The sequence below is a fragment of the Morone saxatilis genome, unplaced genomic scaffold (genome assembly GCF_004916995.1).
Source record: "Morone saxatilis isolate NCDOM2014 unplaced genomic scaffold, NCSU_SB_2.0 Contig24, whole genome shotgun sequence".
Lineage (NCBI taxonomy): Eukaryota > Metazoa > Chordata > Actinopteri > Moronidae > Morone > Morone saxatilis.
The window spans coordinates 17646884-17659475 of record NW_023339807.1 but is presented as its reverse complement, the minus strand read 5'-3'; the positions used below and the strand labels follow the sequence as shown (position 1 = coordinate 17659475).

The 12592-nt window shown below is 38.8% G+C and overlaps 2 protein-coding genes across 3 annotated transcripts in view; one reads left to right on the top strand and one right to left on the bottom strand.

Moving 5' to 3' along the window:
- dedd1 (death effector domain-containing 1) overlaps positions 1–5623 on the bottom strand; it is a 12613-nt gene extending 6990 nt beyond the window's left edge. The window contains exons 1-5 of the mRNA XM_035672660.1: positions 5513–5623; positions 5063–5203; positions 4014–4532; positions 3719–3847; positions 2733–2873 (exon numbers count right to left, since the gene is read on the bottom strand). Coding sequence (XP_035528553.1) covers positions 2733–2873; positions 3719–3847; positions 4014–4532; positions 5063–5099 — 826 coding nt within the window. The 5' untranslated portion in view covers positions 5100–5203; positions 5513–5623. The remainder of the gene's footprint in view (positions 1–2732; positions 2874–3718; positions 3848–4013; positions 4533–5062; positions 5204–5512) is intronic.
- A 750-nt stretch (positions 5624–6373) lies between these two features.
- rabac1 (Rab acceptor 1 (prenylated)) lies at positions 6374–10277 on the top strand. 2 transcript variants are annotated; one of them, XM_035672701.1, is made up of 6 exons: positions 6374–6478; positions 7742–7877; positions 7968–8180; positions 8421–8518; positions 8931–9032; positions 9229–10277. In XM_035672701.1, the coding sequence occupies exons 2-6, from the start codon at positions 7756–7758 to the stop codon at positions 9315–9317; spliced, it is 624 nt and encodes a 207-aa protein (XP_035528594.1). In that variant the 5' UTR covers positions 6374–6478; positions 7742–7755; the 3' UTR covers positions 9318–10277. The 2 variants fall into 2 exon arrangements, with proteins under 2 accessions (XP_035528594.1, XP_035528593.1); XM_035672700.1 differs by having other exon boundaries at positions 7742–8180.
- Positions 10278–12592: the final 2315 nt, after the last annotated feature.

The window sequence follows — 12592 nt, the reverse complement described above, 5'->3', positions numbered from 1 at the left end:
GCTGATAGTAATGGGAACTGATCTCATAATAATAATAATAATAATAATAATAATAATGTAATTCTGTAACATCAGACATATTTAAGATAACTTATTTTCTCTGACAATTTGGTATACAACACAATGCAAATAATGTCATTAACTTTTGTGTTCCTATTGTCATATAACTGCACAACTATAAAAGTGTTTTGATTTAGGGTCTCAAATGCTAGCTGGGTAAACAAGAGGCTGACAATTATTGCTGCACTTTCATCAAATTACTTTATAGTCATCTAGTGGTCCGCCAAAATGAACAGAAATATGTCAACACCTGTACTGTGTAATCATGACACAGACAGCCCTGCCAAGATATAAAAACAGGTGTTTTTTTGGCCATGTTTGTGAAAATGTGTTAAGTTCACCAGGGTTATTATCCACACAGAATATAATTTTTAGAATACTGTTTCTCTACATATTTGCCCATTACTATGGTTTTAGTGAGATCAATCCAGGGATCTTGGTTGCTTTGGCAGGTTTGCCTTAAACATCAGCTGCAAATTTTTTGAAAATATTTGAGGCTTACTGCTGAGGACTCAGTTCTGTGAAACACTGACACCAACAACCCTTGTCAGAAATAGATAAATAAGGAATCTCAAACAGAATATTTTCTCAGCCACAGTGCACAACACTAAAGAACATTACAGGATGACTGTTTTTTTAAGAGTAAATTAAGTTTTCTGGGTAGGGGTAGGGTAGGGGGCAGCTACATTATGATACACAATTATCGAATATAGAGCAAAGTGGCTGCACCAACCCCTGTTGTAACAAGGGGGGAGAGCCTCTTTTACCTTAGGCATCGGCCCAGACTTGTGAGAGAGCGCATGACTGAGTTGATCACGCACACTGCAGTTTGTATGGACTGAGTGGAGTGACAGACTTTTTTGTTTTGTTCCTCAGTCTCCCCCTCTGTCTCCATGATCCATTGTGTCTTAGGTTACTCGATCTGAGTCACAATCCTGAGTCAACCTGGTGGAATCAAATGTGGAGTCAAGACAGCAACATGTTTATAGTCACAGGCACATCACTCATGCTGAATAGCTAAGAAATGCTGTCTTTATTGCTAGATGATTTTTCTTTTTTTCATTTTTAGTTGAGTCAGAATCATCAGTCCTTTGTTGTAATAAGTATTTCTGACAGGCAACGGTGGACGTTCAAAAGAAATGTTGGAGAAGGTCTGTATGAATGACTTAGCAAACATCACACAAAGGGCAACTGATGTTAGTGCTATCTCAATCTTATTGTGCTGAGAGAAACTAGCATTGATTGATAGAAAGGCAGGCAATAGTTGAAACGTGGAAGAGGACACTGATAATGGATTACATAGTGCAGCTTTCCAGTGGAGTTAGATTGTTCAGAACAACTGCTCAAATACATTTTCAGGAAGACATGTGAGGTTTGACAGTGGACTCGTGGCAACTTTGCATTAAGCTTGATAATAAAGCAGAGAAAGGGCTGTATCTAGTGATGACCGGACAACTTCCTTCACATAGAGTAGACAAATGGACAGGAGAGAACCTACCAGTCTGTGTGCTTATCAACAGCAGCAGCTGAACATGGACCAATGGGTTAAAAGGTGAAATGAGGAGACAAGAATGTAAAGGGCCAGATGGAGAAATGGATAGGGCAACACAATCTCCCTGATGTTGCATGTTTAATTAAGACAGTTAAGAAGATATTGTATGTTTAAACGTAGTCAGAGCGTGACAATAAAAATACCATGTGAAACAGTTTAAGTAATAATGATGTCAGTCTACTGTGCAAGCTATTTTTTTTTCTGTGTCCAACATTTGAATCAATTGTTGTGAACCATTTTTTGCTGAAGTTGTAATTCAGGCAGATCCCTTTAATTTCTTTAATTCATCTGCTGCACAGACAGTGAATAAAGTGTCGACTTTCTGTTGCCATGAGACACTAAATTAAGTTGTCTGACGAAAACCCTAACAATTGAGTAAGTGCTTGAACAAAAACCTTGTACTTTATTTGACAATAAAGCACCAGAGTTTTTGCCTATGTAGCAGATTATATACCCTTGTGATGTCACATTCACGTCCTCCAGTATTTAGATTTAGGTTCTAATGTGGTCAGGAATTTTCAGTGAATGCGACAGAAAGTAAAATAAATATCTTTAATGTAACACTTGGCAAAGGTGATTCTGAGGAGCTGTGATTTTTTACAGGCTATTTTGCCTGTAGAGTTATGCGACATGTTTTAATTTTGATCGGTTTACATCGAAGCTCACATGGATCTGCCCCTTGCTGTGTGTGCACTCTCAAAGTAAGTAATTGTTTGATAGTAGTATGTCCACAGAAAAGAGAGTGAATTAACACAGTTTACATAATCATTGCTTTGTAATGTGAATTTCACAAGGAGTTAAAAAGACACCAGACACACAAGGTTTCTGTGGCTCAAGATTTTTTGGGATGAAGGTTTGAAAAAATTGAAAATCCAAGAAATCTAAAATTAAGACTTGGTATGCAAACTCCTTAACCAAAGATAAGGTTCTGCCTAGACAAACAACATCAGAATTAAGGAGACAAAAGACGAAATGTAGTGATGCAGAAGAAGATACAGAGACAGATTGAAAATAAAATTGGAGCTTATACGATGGGGAAATTATCTGTAAGAGAAAATGGTGGGGCAAGACATGAAAAGCTAAAAGCGAGACAGGTTAAGAATGCCGGCGCTGGACTTACTGCAGGAAACTTTATGTGGTGGTCGTGGGGGAGGCAGTGGCTGGCTCTGTCTGCTGGTTTTCTTGGGCTTCCGGCTCCAGCCATTTCCCTTCTTCTTCCTCCTCCTCCTAGCGGATGGCCCAGGCATAGGAGGGTAAATACCTGAAAGGTCATGCATGGAATTAGGACAATAAGATAAGGGCATAGATGGAGTTTCTTTGTGTGGGATTGCCATCGTCCTGTTTTAATTCTGTTCTTGTCCCATTTCTGTTAATTGCTCCATGTTTATTTTTTTCTACTGGTACCTGATAAAAACCTAATTTCCCTATAGAGGGTTCACCACAAGAATGATAACAAGGAATCAAATTTACATTTGATGATATAATCACATTTTTATTTTATCTCTTTTACCTCATTAAAACTTCCAGAATCTACTGTGTGAAAACGCTAATTTTGTTCATTTATAAAGGTTTCCTGCTTAACACAAGATGTCTCCTACTTCACTGTAGTACACTGTATGTGCACTGGTGGCTTCACGTTTCTACATCACATTTGTGTAAGTTGCAAATTGGACCAGGATTGACTTGCAAACTATTTTCGCCATCACAAACAGTTCAAATCTGATTTTCAGTGAGCACAGAGAAACTTTCCACTTTCAGCAGATTAATGTGAAAACATCCTTCAAGTGTCAAACTCTATACATACACTAATCTGTACAAACTGAAGGAACAGGAAGAAAAATGCATTTCTGAGTGGAGGGGAACTTTAAAAAATGTACATGCACTTTCCTAGCTAACAGAAGGATGGAACAAAGACAACTTGACAACCAGAAAGGATGCCAGTGTCTCTTTACCAGAAAATAGTTCCTGAGATTAAGTATAATGTAAATATGTTAAATGCTGTAGAGAATGATAAACACTGACTTTGGACAGTCTGCATCCTTGACTGACAAAAAGTTTGGTGGAAACACTTCCAGTGAGTTAAAAACTGTATTACAGTGCACTTACGAGTTCTCAATTGCTGTGTGAAAGATGGAAGAGGCATTTCTGTCTGTCCCCAGCTGTGGCGCATTCCAGAGGTGCACACCAACTCTCTGTTCTCTATTGCATAACTCTGTTCAATTCTCTCCGGAGATACTGAAAAAACATAAAAAACGATTAGTAATCATTGAGCTATGGCTATTAAGATGGGAGAGCAGTAATGGCTGACACGTACTGGCATGCCGCTGTAGAGAAAGGCAACAGCCAAGCACCCAACATAATCTCAAAATCTGATCATGAACACTCCGTGATTCATCCTCACCTGTCCTCCTTTTCTTGTGGGACACTAAAGGCAGCAGGTCATGACGAGTGAGGACTCTCAGTAGTTGCAGCAGTGGCTCCAGTTTGCCATCACTGAGGTATCCTCGCTTCTCCAGCTCTAATAACAGCTCAAGGCCACTGGTGGGCTTACATGAGGCCACTAAGGGACGCTGAGAGCTCTGAGGCTTTAACCGCATCCAGGCCTTTAGCAGCTCAGGACTCGGGGACACGCCCAAGTCATCTGGTTCACCCACACAGGGCTCAACTGTCCAGCCTTTTGGATCAAGAGGGTGTGGTGCAGGACAGGTTTCATTCAGAAGGAATGACAACACCTCAATGTCTGTCTCTGTCAGCTGAGAACCAACTATGTCAAAGACCTCATGGAGAGACAACATCCCATAGTAGTTCAGGCACTCTGTTTCATCCCAGTAAAGTGAGTCCCGGCACGGGTACCCTGGGTGGTGCACTGCAGCCATGGGTCTGCCTATAGCCCCTCTCCACCTTCCCACCTGTTTCAAGACTGTTTAGAATAAAAGAAATAAAACAAACACAGATAAACAGCACATTAAACAGACATTTAAGTTAGGAAATAACAGCATAGGGTTCTACTTTTGTCTACTTGCTTAGCATCAAGGCATTCAACCACCAATATGAATAAAACTATGCTGTACTCTAGTGCATTTTGAGTAAATTAAATTGTTTTTGATTAGTCCCTGCTGAGAATGTCCTTATTTAACACAACTTTTACCATAATTTCCTGCCACCGTGTGAACTCAACTAAATTATACTCCGTATAGTTTTTAAATTCCTTTAAAAACTTGAATATAACTCGACAATTAGCAGGAAAAAAACGCTATAAGTTAAGCTACATTCCTCGTAAACTAGCAGTCAGCTAAACCCGACAGCAAGCCGCCTGTGCTTCACAATATAACGAAGCTGTGGTTGATGCCATCCTAACATTTCCGCGTTAACGTAACGTAGCGACGTTTTCTCCGGTCTACCGTGTTTTTAAAGGCCCTGTTTTTAGCAAGCTCAGCAGTCTTAAATTACCTATTTTCGGTGTCAGCTCGACGTTGTCTTCCAACATGTAGTACAAAGTGTGAGTGTGTTATGTTGTCGGCGTTTCTCCGATGTCCAGCAGCAACCGGTGGAGCAAATTACCCTCTTGGCACGTTACGTAATCACGTATCTCTGAGGGGCAAAAAAAACAACAAAAAAAAACAACAACACATTGCTTTTCAAACTGCTGTTTAGCTATAAATACCCACATTTAAATGAAAAAACAGTGCACAACTTGGAGTAATACGACGCCTAGTATAGATATTCCGCTCACTGTGAACAGAAATGTGTCGTGTATTTTCGATAACAGACATGAACAGATATTAACGTTGTTAGCTGACGTTAGCCTTTAGACGGGCCTTTGTAAAGAGAGGCACTAAACTGCTATATAATTACGTGTCTAAATGCATGTTCAGAGCGATATTTAAACATTTAATGTACCTGACAACTCGCGTTCCCAGATATTGGCGTTGTGTGCAAACTCCCACAGCACCGTGCAGTACTGACAGCTACACAACAACATACACAAGCTGACCAATCACAGCCCTCCGTCTGTTCGATGACGCCCGGTCACGTTATAGTTCAGCTGATCTGCGGTCAGATCATCTCCACCAAGTCAGCGGAACAGAAAATAATACAGCTGATCTCAGGTCGGTTTGTTTTGATTCTATTGTCTCGGCTGTATCGCAGTAAAATACAGTAAAATGCAGCACTGTCCTTTCTTCCCATAACATATTGCTTTCCACTCTACTATCACTGCCACTGGGAAGTGTGAACAACATAAACCCAAATGTCTTAAAAACAAACAAATATATAGTTATAAATACCATTTCCTACATGCACCTGTACTGCATGTAGGAAATGGTATAGCCTATATTCTTCTGCTAAATCACTGCTGTATAAGTGTCCTGTGTAATTTTTAATTTGTATACCATGCCACTACCTCCTGCTGTAACCTGTACAATATTCTATATCAGTCACATCTGTATAAAAGCTGTATATAGTGTAAAAACAACAACTCTAATTCTATTTTGTTTTATGTTTTCATTATTATCTTGTATTTTTCTATTTTATTTTGTTAGTTAATGTGTATTTCTTTTTTCTTATCTGCTGTGTTGTTGTCTGGAGCTTCTGTAACATGTGAATTTCCCCAGTGTGGGATCAATAAAGTATATCTTATCTTATCTTATCTTATCTTATCTTATGTTATTTGTGGGGAATAGTTGATAAATAGTTCAAATAAATACAGAAAACATAAAAACATGTAATTGATGTGCAGTCCCGGATGCGGCCAGTAGGTGGCGGTGTTGTGCGCCTCGACAGCAGGAAGTTAAAAAAACATCCACATCACATCCGTGAAACAGCACAGCAACAAAAGGTCTGAGACAGTCCCACCAAAGTTCAGATGTAAGTATATCTGGTTTAAGGATCACATATTAGACAAATATGTTATTTTATATTCGTTTTACACATCCAGCCGCCGGCGTTACCGTATCGCGATGCAGAAACTGTCACGACGTGTATTGGATATAAACGCTAGCAGAGAAGCTAGCTCTGGCAATCTTTTCAACAACCAACAAACTTCTCTTTCCTACACACTGTTTTTTATTTCACTTTACATATGTATATACTTGTTTTTACGCTATCTAAGTTACTCCATAACGGAATACTTTATGGACGTAGGCAGGCAACCGACGATCCGGTGTTTTGAGCGATGTGGCAGTGCGACCAAGCCCTTTGTTGACTAAAATGTTCCATTAGCTATTCAACAACTTGTGTCTCAGTATCTCCAGCCTGCATGGAGAAGTGAAGTGTAGGCACCTAACTGTTGTCATGAACAAATTAGTCATTAACTACTTGCTTATTGATTTAGCTTATGATTCTTACTTGTGAAATGTTGACACTTTAATTTACAAATGCCCCTAACAATCATTCATTATTGATTCCTCTATCAGTACAGATTTCAACCAACTGGTTGATGAGTTAGTCTGTTTTAAAATATCTGAAGTAGTATCAAATATTTGTAAGTTAAAAGTTTTGCTAGAAAATAGAGAAAGAAAACAATTTCTAATGGGATGAAATTAATAAAGCAGTCAACTATTAACCTTTGTGAAGCTATAAGCAGCAACTGTTTGGTATTTTGTATTTAATAAATATATTTTATTGGTGAGTTATCTGAAGTGAAATTATTGAATTATCTGTGGATGAGGAGAGGATTGTAAGTCATCTGTAGTGCTGGTGAGTTAGGGGTTAGTTTTAATGTTTCATAATGATGCCAGCACCAATAATAGTGGTGCAAAATTAATAATGAATTATTAATTATATATAATACAATATAATGATTAATTCTACTTATGAATATTATGATTTTTTTTATTTTTTATTTAACATAATAAGTATAGTTAATAACTTTGTTTCAGTAAGCATCACTTCATCAACTCTGGTCAGGCCTGGAAGTTCTGCTAGTTGTTCCCTGCACTTGTGTCTGAATAAAAAATGGAAATCGGGTCAAGTGTTTGGCCACAGTCAGATTTCATTATTCTTTTAGTCAATGGTTAAGTTACTGATTTTTTAAAATGTATTTCTAACTGATTAATAAATACATCACTGCAAACAAGAAAGAAATAGTGCTAGCACTAATGATGTTGAAATGATATTACATTTTTGTAGCAGACAGTCTGTAGATGCCATCTGGAGCTCAGAAGGGGGAGAACTGTCTTGTAGACATGGACAGCAAGGCTGGAGATCTGTTCAGTGCTGAGGAAGCTCGTCCAACAGGCACAGGTGGAGCTGGAATCATGGCAAAGTACGGGCTTATATATTCTTATGTTTCTATTTTCTTTATACTTACTTACTGTATGTATTCAGTTCTTAATGCCTTTATCTCATTTCATAGACTCTGGCTCCCCAAAGGCTTCTCAGTCAGTATGGCTAAGGAGTGGATCGACAGGCGTCGAGTGTCCATTCGACCTTGGGCCGGCTTTGTGGACCAACGCAAGTTTTCAAAACCCCGAAACTTTGGAGAGATGTGTCAGAGGGTGGTGAAAAATGTGGAAATTTACAACAGCAATTATACCTTCATCTTCCTCGGTCTCATCCTCTACTGCATGTAAGGCCAACAAAGATGTTTTGTCAATGGGAATATTTTCTCCTCCTGCTGTACCGCACCTTACTCACACAGTCTGGGTGCACTAAAAAGAAAAAAAAAAAAAGAACAACCAGCCTGAGATTTTATTTAAAAAGTAAAAAATACAATAATTTAAGCTTTCGATTAAGACCAAACTAAATCTAAAAATGCTGCTATAATTGACACCAAATTAACTGGATGGCTGATGTTTCTTCTCCTCAGTATCAGCTCTCCAATGCTACTGATTGCCTTGGCTGTCTTCGTTGGTGCCTTTTACATAATTCACCTCAAGTCCCTGGAATCCAAACTTGTTGTCCTCGGTGAGTAACGCTGTCAGGTATGCCTTGCAACCCATTAATTATGTTCCTGCTAATTAAAATGAATTCTTCTTGGCACACTGGAGCCGTATTCTGAGCATTGTGAATCCTTTGTGTTTGTGTATCTGCAAAGATAGATCAAGCTTACCAGGATTTGTTCAAATATTTTAAACAGTATTTCCGTTTGTCTGTATTAATTGTGTAAAATGTGTATGTAAATTAAATTGATTACATGTTACTTTTCTCTGACTTGACAGGTAAAGAAACACATTTTTCAAATATAGATTAAATGCATGTCTATATATATATATATCCTATTATATCCTATTATCATTAAGGTTAACCAGTACAAAAATATTGTTCATCAGAAGCATTATTTATGTGTTGTTTTATCTGTAATTTTCTTGCCAACCAGGCAAGGAGCTGACTGTCCCTCACCAGATGAGTCTGGCTGGAGCTGTTTCTCTACCGGTGTTCTGGTTGGCTGGAGCTGGAGCTGCAGTGTTTTGGGTTCTGGGTAAGCCAAACCACACGCAGGAATATATATTTTTTTTATGCTTGTCAGGGCACTATTAATCCTTTTTTAAATAGTATTTATGTATTAAAGCATATTCTTCTGTGACTGTGTAAGAGTAAATGTGTACAGACACATCTTCATCTTCATTGTTTTTCCCTTAACATTCCCCTTTTCCATTTGTCACGTCTCCTCTCAGGAGCGACACTGTTTGTGATTGGCTCTCATGCTGCGTTCCGGGAGCTGGAGGGATCCGACATGGAAGAGCTCCTCATGGAGCCTGTGTGAAGAGCTTGCTGAACTCTCAGCAGGTGCTGGTCAACGATCAGTCATCACTTTGACCCTGTAATCATGTTACTGGAGGGGTTGAGGAAACCTGCTCCCAGATCTGTTCCTTTGCTATGTGTGCAACCCCTGTTCCTTCTATCTTATCTATGCCAGTATACCAAGAATGCACCTTGTCTTGCCTTTAAAGTAGTCATTATTACAAACTGTATTGCCTTTTTCAAACTTATTCATACACACAACACAAATAATTAATTTGTTAATGAGTATTTAAGGACATTATCATACGGGTTATATGCCTTTCTCTACATATTTTATACCTTGGATGCCTCTGGTTTGTGTCAAATAGCCTCTGGCTCCCTGCAATGTCCCTTATACAGTGACATATCTTTATTAATCTCTTACGACTATTTGTGCTGTACTCTCTGCTGTAGATATCTTCAGTAATAGCTTCTGTATCTAAACTATCTGAAAAGATTGCTGATTTCTTATGTCAAGATAATGTAAACAGCATAAGTGCAATGTTTGCAATTCTAAACTGCTAAAAATAATTTATTTTCCAAAGGAAAAGTGCCATTTCAAGCTTTAAAAAAATATGGTTCTTATAATGATCATGCACAATACATGTTTATTCAAGACAATACAAAATGCTATTGGGTATATCGGATACTTGTACAGTACTTGACACAGATAAGTTGATGATAAGGTATCTTAGGTCAGTACATTAGTAATGGTGTTTTGTATTTTGAATAATGTGGTACTTTGCTGACTGTCTGTATGCATATTTATCAGCTCTACTTACAACGTTCAGATTTGAAGGTCATTCTGTAAACCTGAAATATTCCTTTCTTTAAATTCATTATTCATTTGTTTACATTTTGATGTAAGTTGGGTGTTTTGTATTTAAATTACATTTTGGAAGTGCAATAAACCCCTGATATATAGATAGCTTGTCACTGGTTTCTACAGCCATTTGATGTCCAGTTCTTTGTTATTGTGCTTCAAATGAATTCAGGTAATTTATTCTATTCAGTCAAACAAACAGTTGATTACTGTTTGTTGTTCCATCCGTGGCAGGAGTTGTAGTGAACTCAGTGGCTCTTGGTACTTAGGTTGTACATTTTCTCATTATTCTGGTCTGGTCTGAATACACAGTGGAATAGGACAGTTTCATCTTCTTTTCTATCTCTTGTACACTAAATGCTGCAGCACTCACCAACCCCCTCTTGTCCCCCTATGGTCCCCCTCTTGTCCCCCTTTTCATGTGACCCCCATGACCTGTGCTCTGTGACAGCACAGCAAGAGGACCCCATGCTCAGGTTGCCATGGCAATGACCTTGGAGGGCCCCAGTCAGACACATTCTCGTCCACAGACACACTCGCTTACACACTGCGGCAAAGGCGAGCGATCGATATTCTATTATACGGAGGGTGGCGAGGGGGGGAGGACGAGAGTCGCACTGCAGTGAGCTCACTGCAGAGACACAGGGGAAATTAGAGAGAGGGTGAGGGTTTGAGTGTGTTTGTCAGTGAGAGTGACAGAGAGTGCGTGTGCGTTTGTGTGTGTGTGTGTATGAGCAAGAGACACTGCATTTGTCATTAGAGAGTGGTGCCACAAAGTTTTTGTTTTTCTCTGTCATAGGGACATAGATTTTAACAGGGTGTGGCAAAGTGACCTCTCAGACCACCCAGCCCTTATCTCTCCCATTATAGAGCTCTATATTGTGTATAATTTATTTGATTTGTGAAGTAGGTGGGCAATAAGAGGTTCATTTAAAATATATGACCCTTGTGGCGCAGAGAGGTTGCACAATTACAGTGTGTTCCCTTAAGATAAGAGATATACTGCCTTGCTTTATTTGCAGGAATGTAACCTTTTGGAAATCACTTCACTTTATCACAAAAGCTGCTATTCCTTCCTTATAACATTCATGTACCATTTCTGATTTATTGTAGTCTTGACAGATGAGTTTTTTTTTTAAAAAAAGAGGACATTGCTCCCTTTGTAAGCTTCTCCCACTGACAGTGATTCTCACCCTGAAGCTCATCAGTGTTGCTATCAGACTGACACATTTACAGAGTGGTTTGGTGCATTACCCTGGGCTGCTGCCAACTCTTCCTCCTATGGCAGTTTAACATGCAGTTTGCAGGTTGAAGTCCATACAAATTCACACTAGGTGGCATCCCATCCTCATGTTTCTACTCACTCCTGCTGCGTTGTACACCACTCAAATCTTCAATCAAGCATTACATATAGAAGTATTTATCATATTCATCAGTTTAGAAGTGTGATTAAATAATGGCAATATTGAGTTAATCTCGTACATGAATATGTTAGAATTAGTCTGATTCGGTCCCTAAATTACTTTACTTAAGATTTTTACGTATTCAGTTTCACATGCGACGCTATCCCTTATAAATGGGTTATGTTGCAGGTCTATTGTAATAAATTGAATTAAATTCCTTACAAATCTTCCTAGTATGCAGCTTTGATGAGTGATGCATATTATTAGCAATTTTTAAGAAAGAGCCGTATAGAAAGACAAAGACTAAGGGCTATCAAAGATAAGAACGCCTTTTAATTCTCTAATAAATTAAGAGTGAAGTGTAGTAAAAACCGACACAGAAAGACACACAGACAGGTCTAGGTTGTATTAAATGTTCTAGATGTTTTATTGGTGTTGGTTTCATTTATTTGACACACATGTTCTACTAGTTGTGTATTTTTTTTTTCTTGAATTTCAACTCTTGCAGCCATCTGAGATAGACCCAGCCTGAGACAGTTGGCCCTTCACTGGTCTCCAACACATACATGCACACATACCTGGGTCTTACCGGGCTATACCAGGACCTGGACAGAACCAGAGCTGGACCCAGTCCGGTAATAGAGCCCAGGCACGTGGCCTCATCATCCCCACTCACCACATCACAGCCCACTGCACCACATCATACCGGCACACCTGCAGTGACAGGAACCTGAAAGCCTTGGTTGGTGTCCTGTGTCTTTATGTAAAAACACAACCAAAACCCTGCTCTGCTGTTACAGTTTTAGAGTAGCCTCCTGAAAAACCAGCAAAATAACTGAAACCAAACAAAAAACAAAAAGAGAGACACATATCTCTTGCTTTTTCCTATCTCACCAATTTTGTTGTTCTTCTTCATGAATGTCTCTCTTGAGCTGTTTTTCAACGTATGTTTTTTATTGTTTCATTTAAATTCAGTATAGAATTATATAGATTTCCTAGAGCACACAGAAAGATTGAGTTGTATTTACCAAC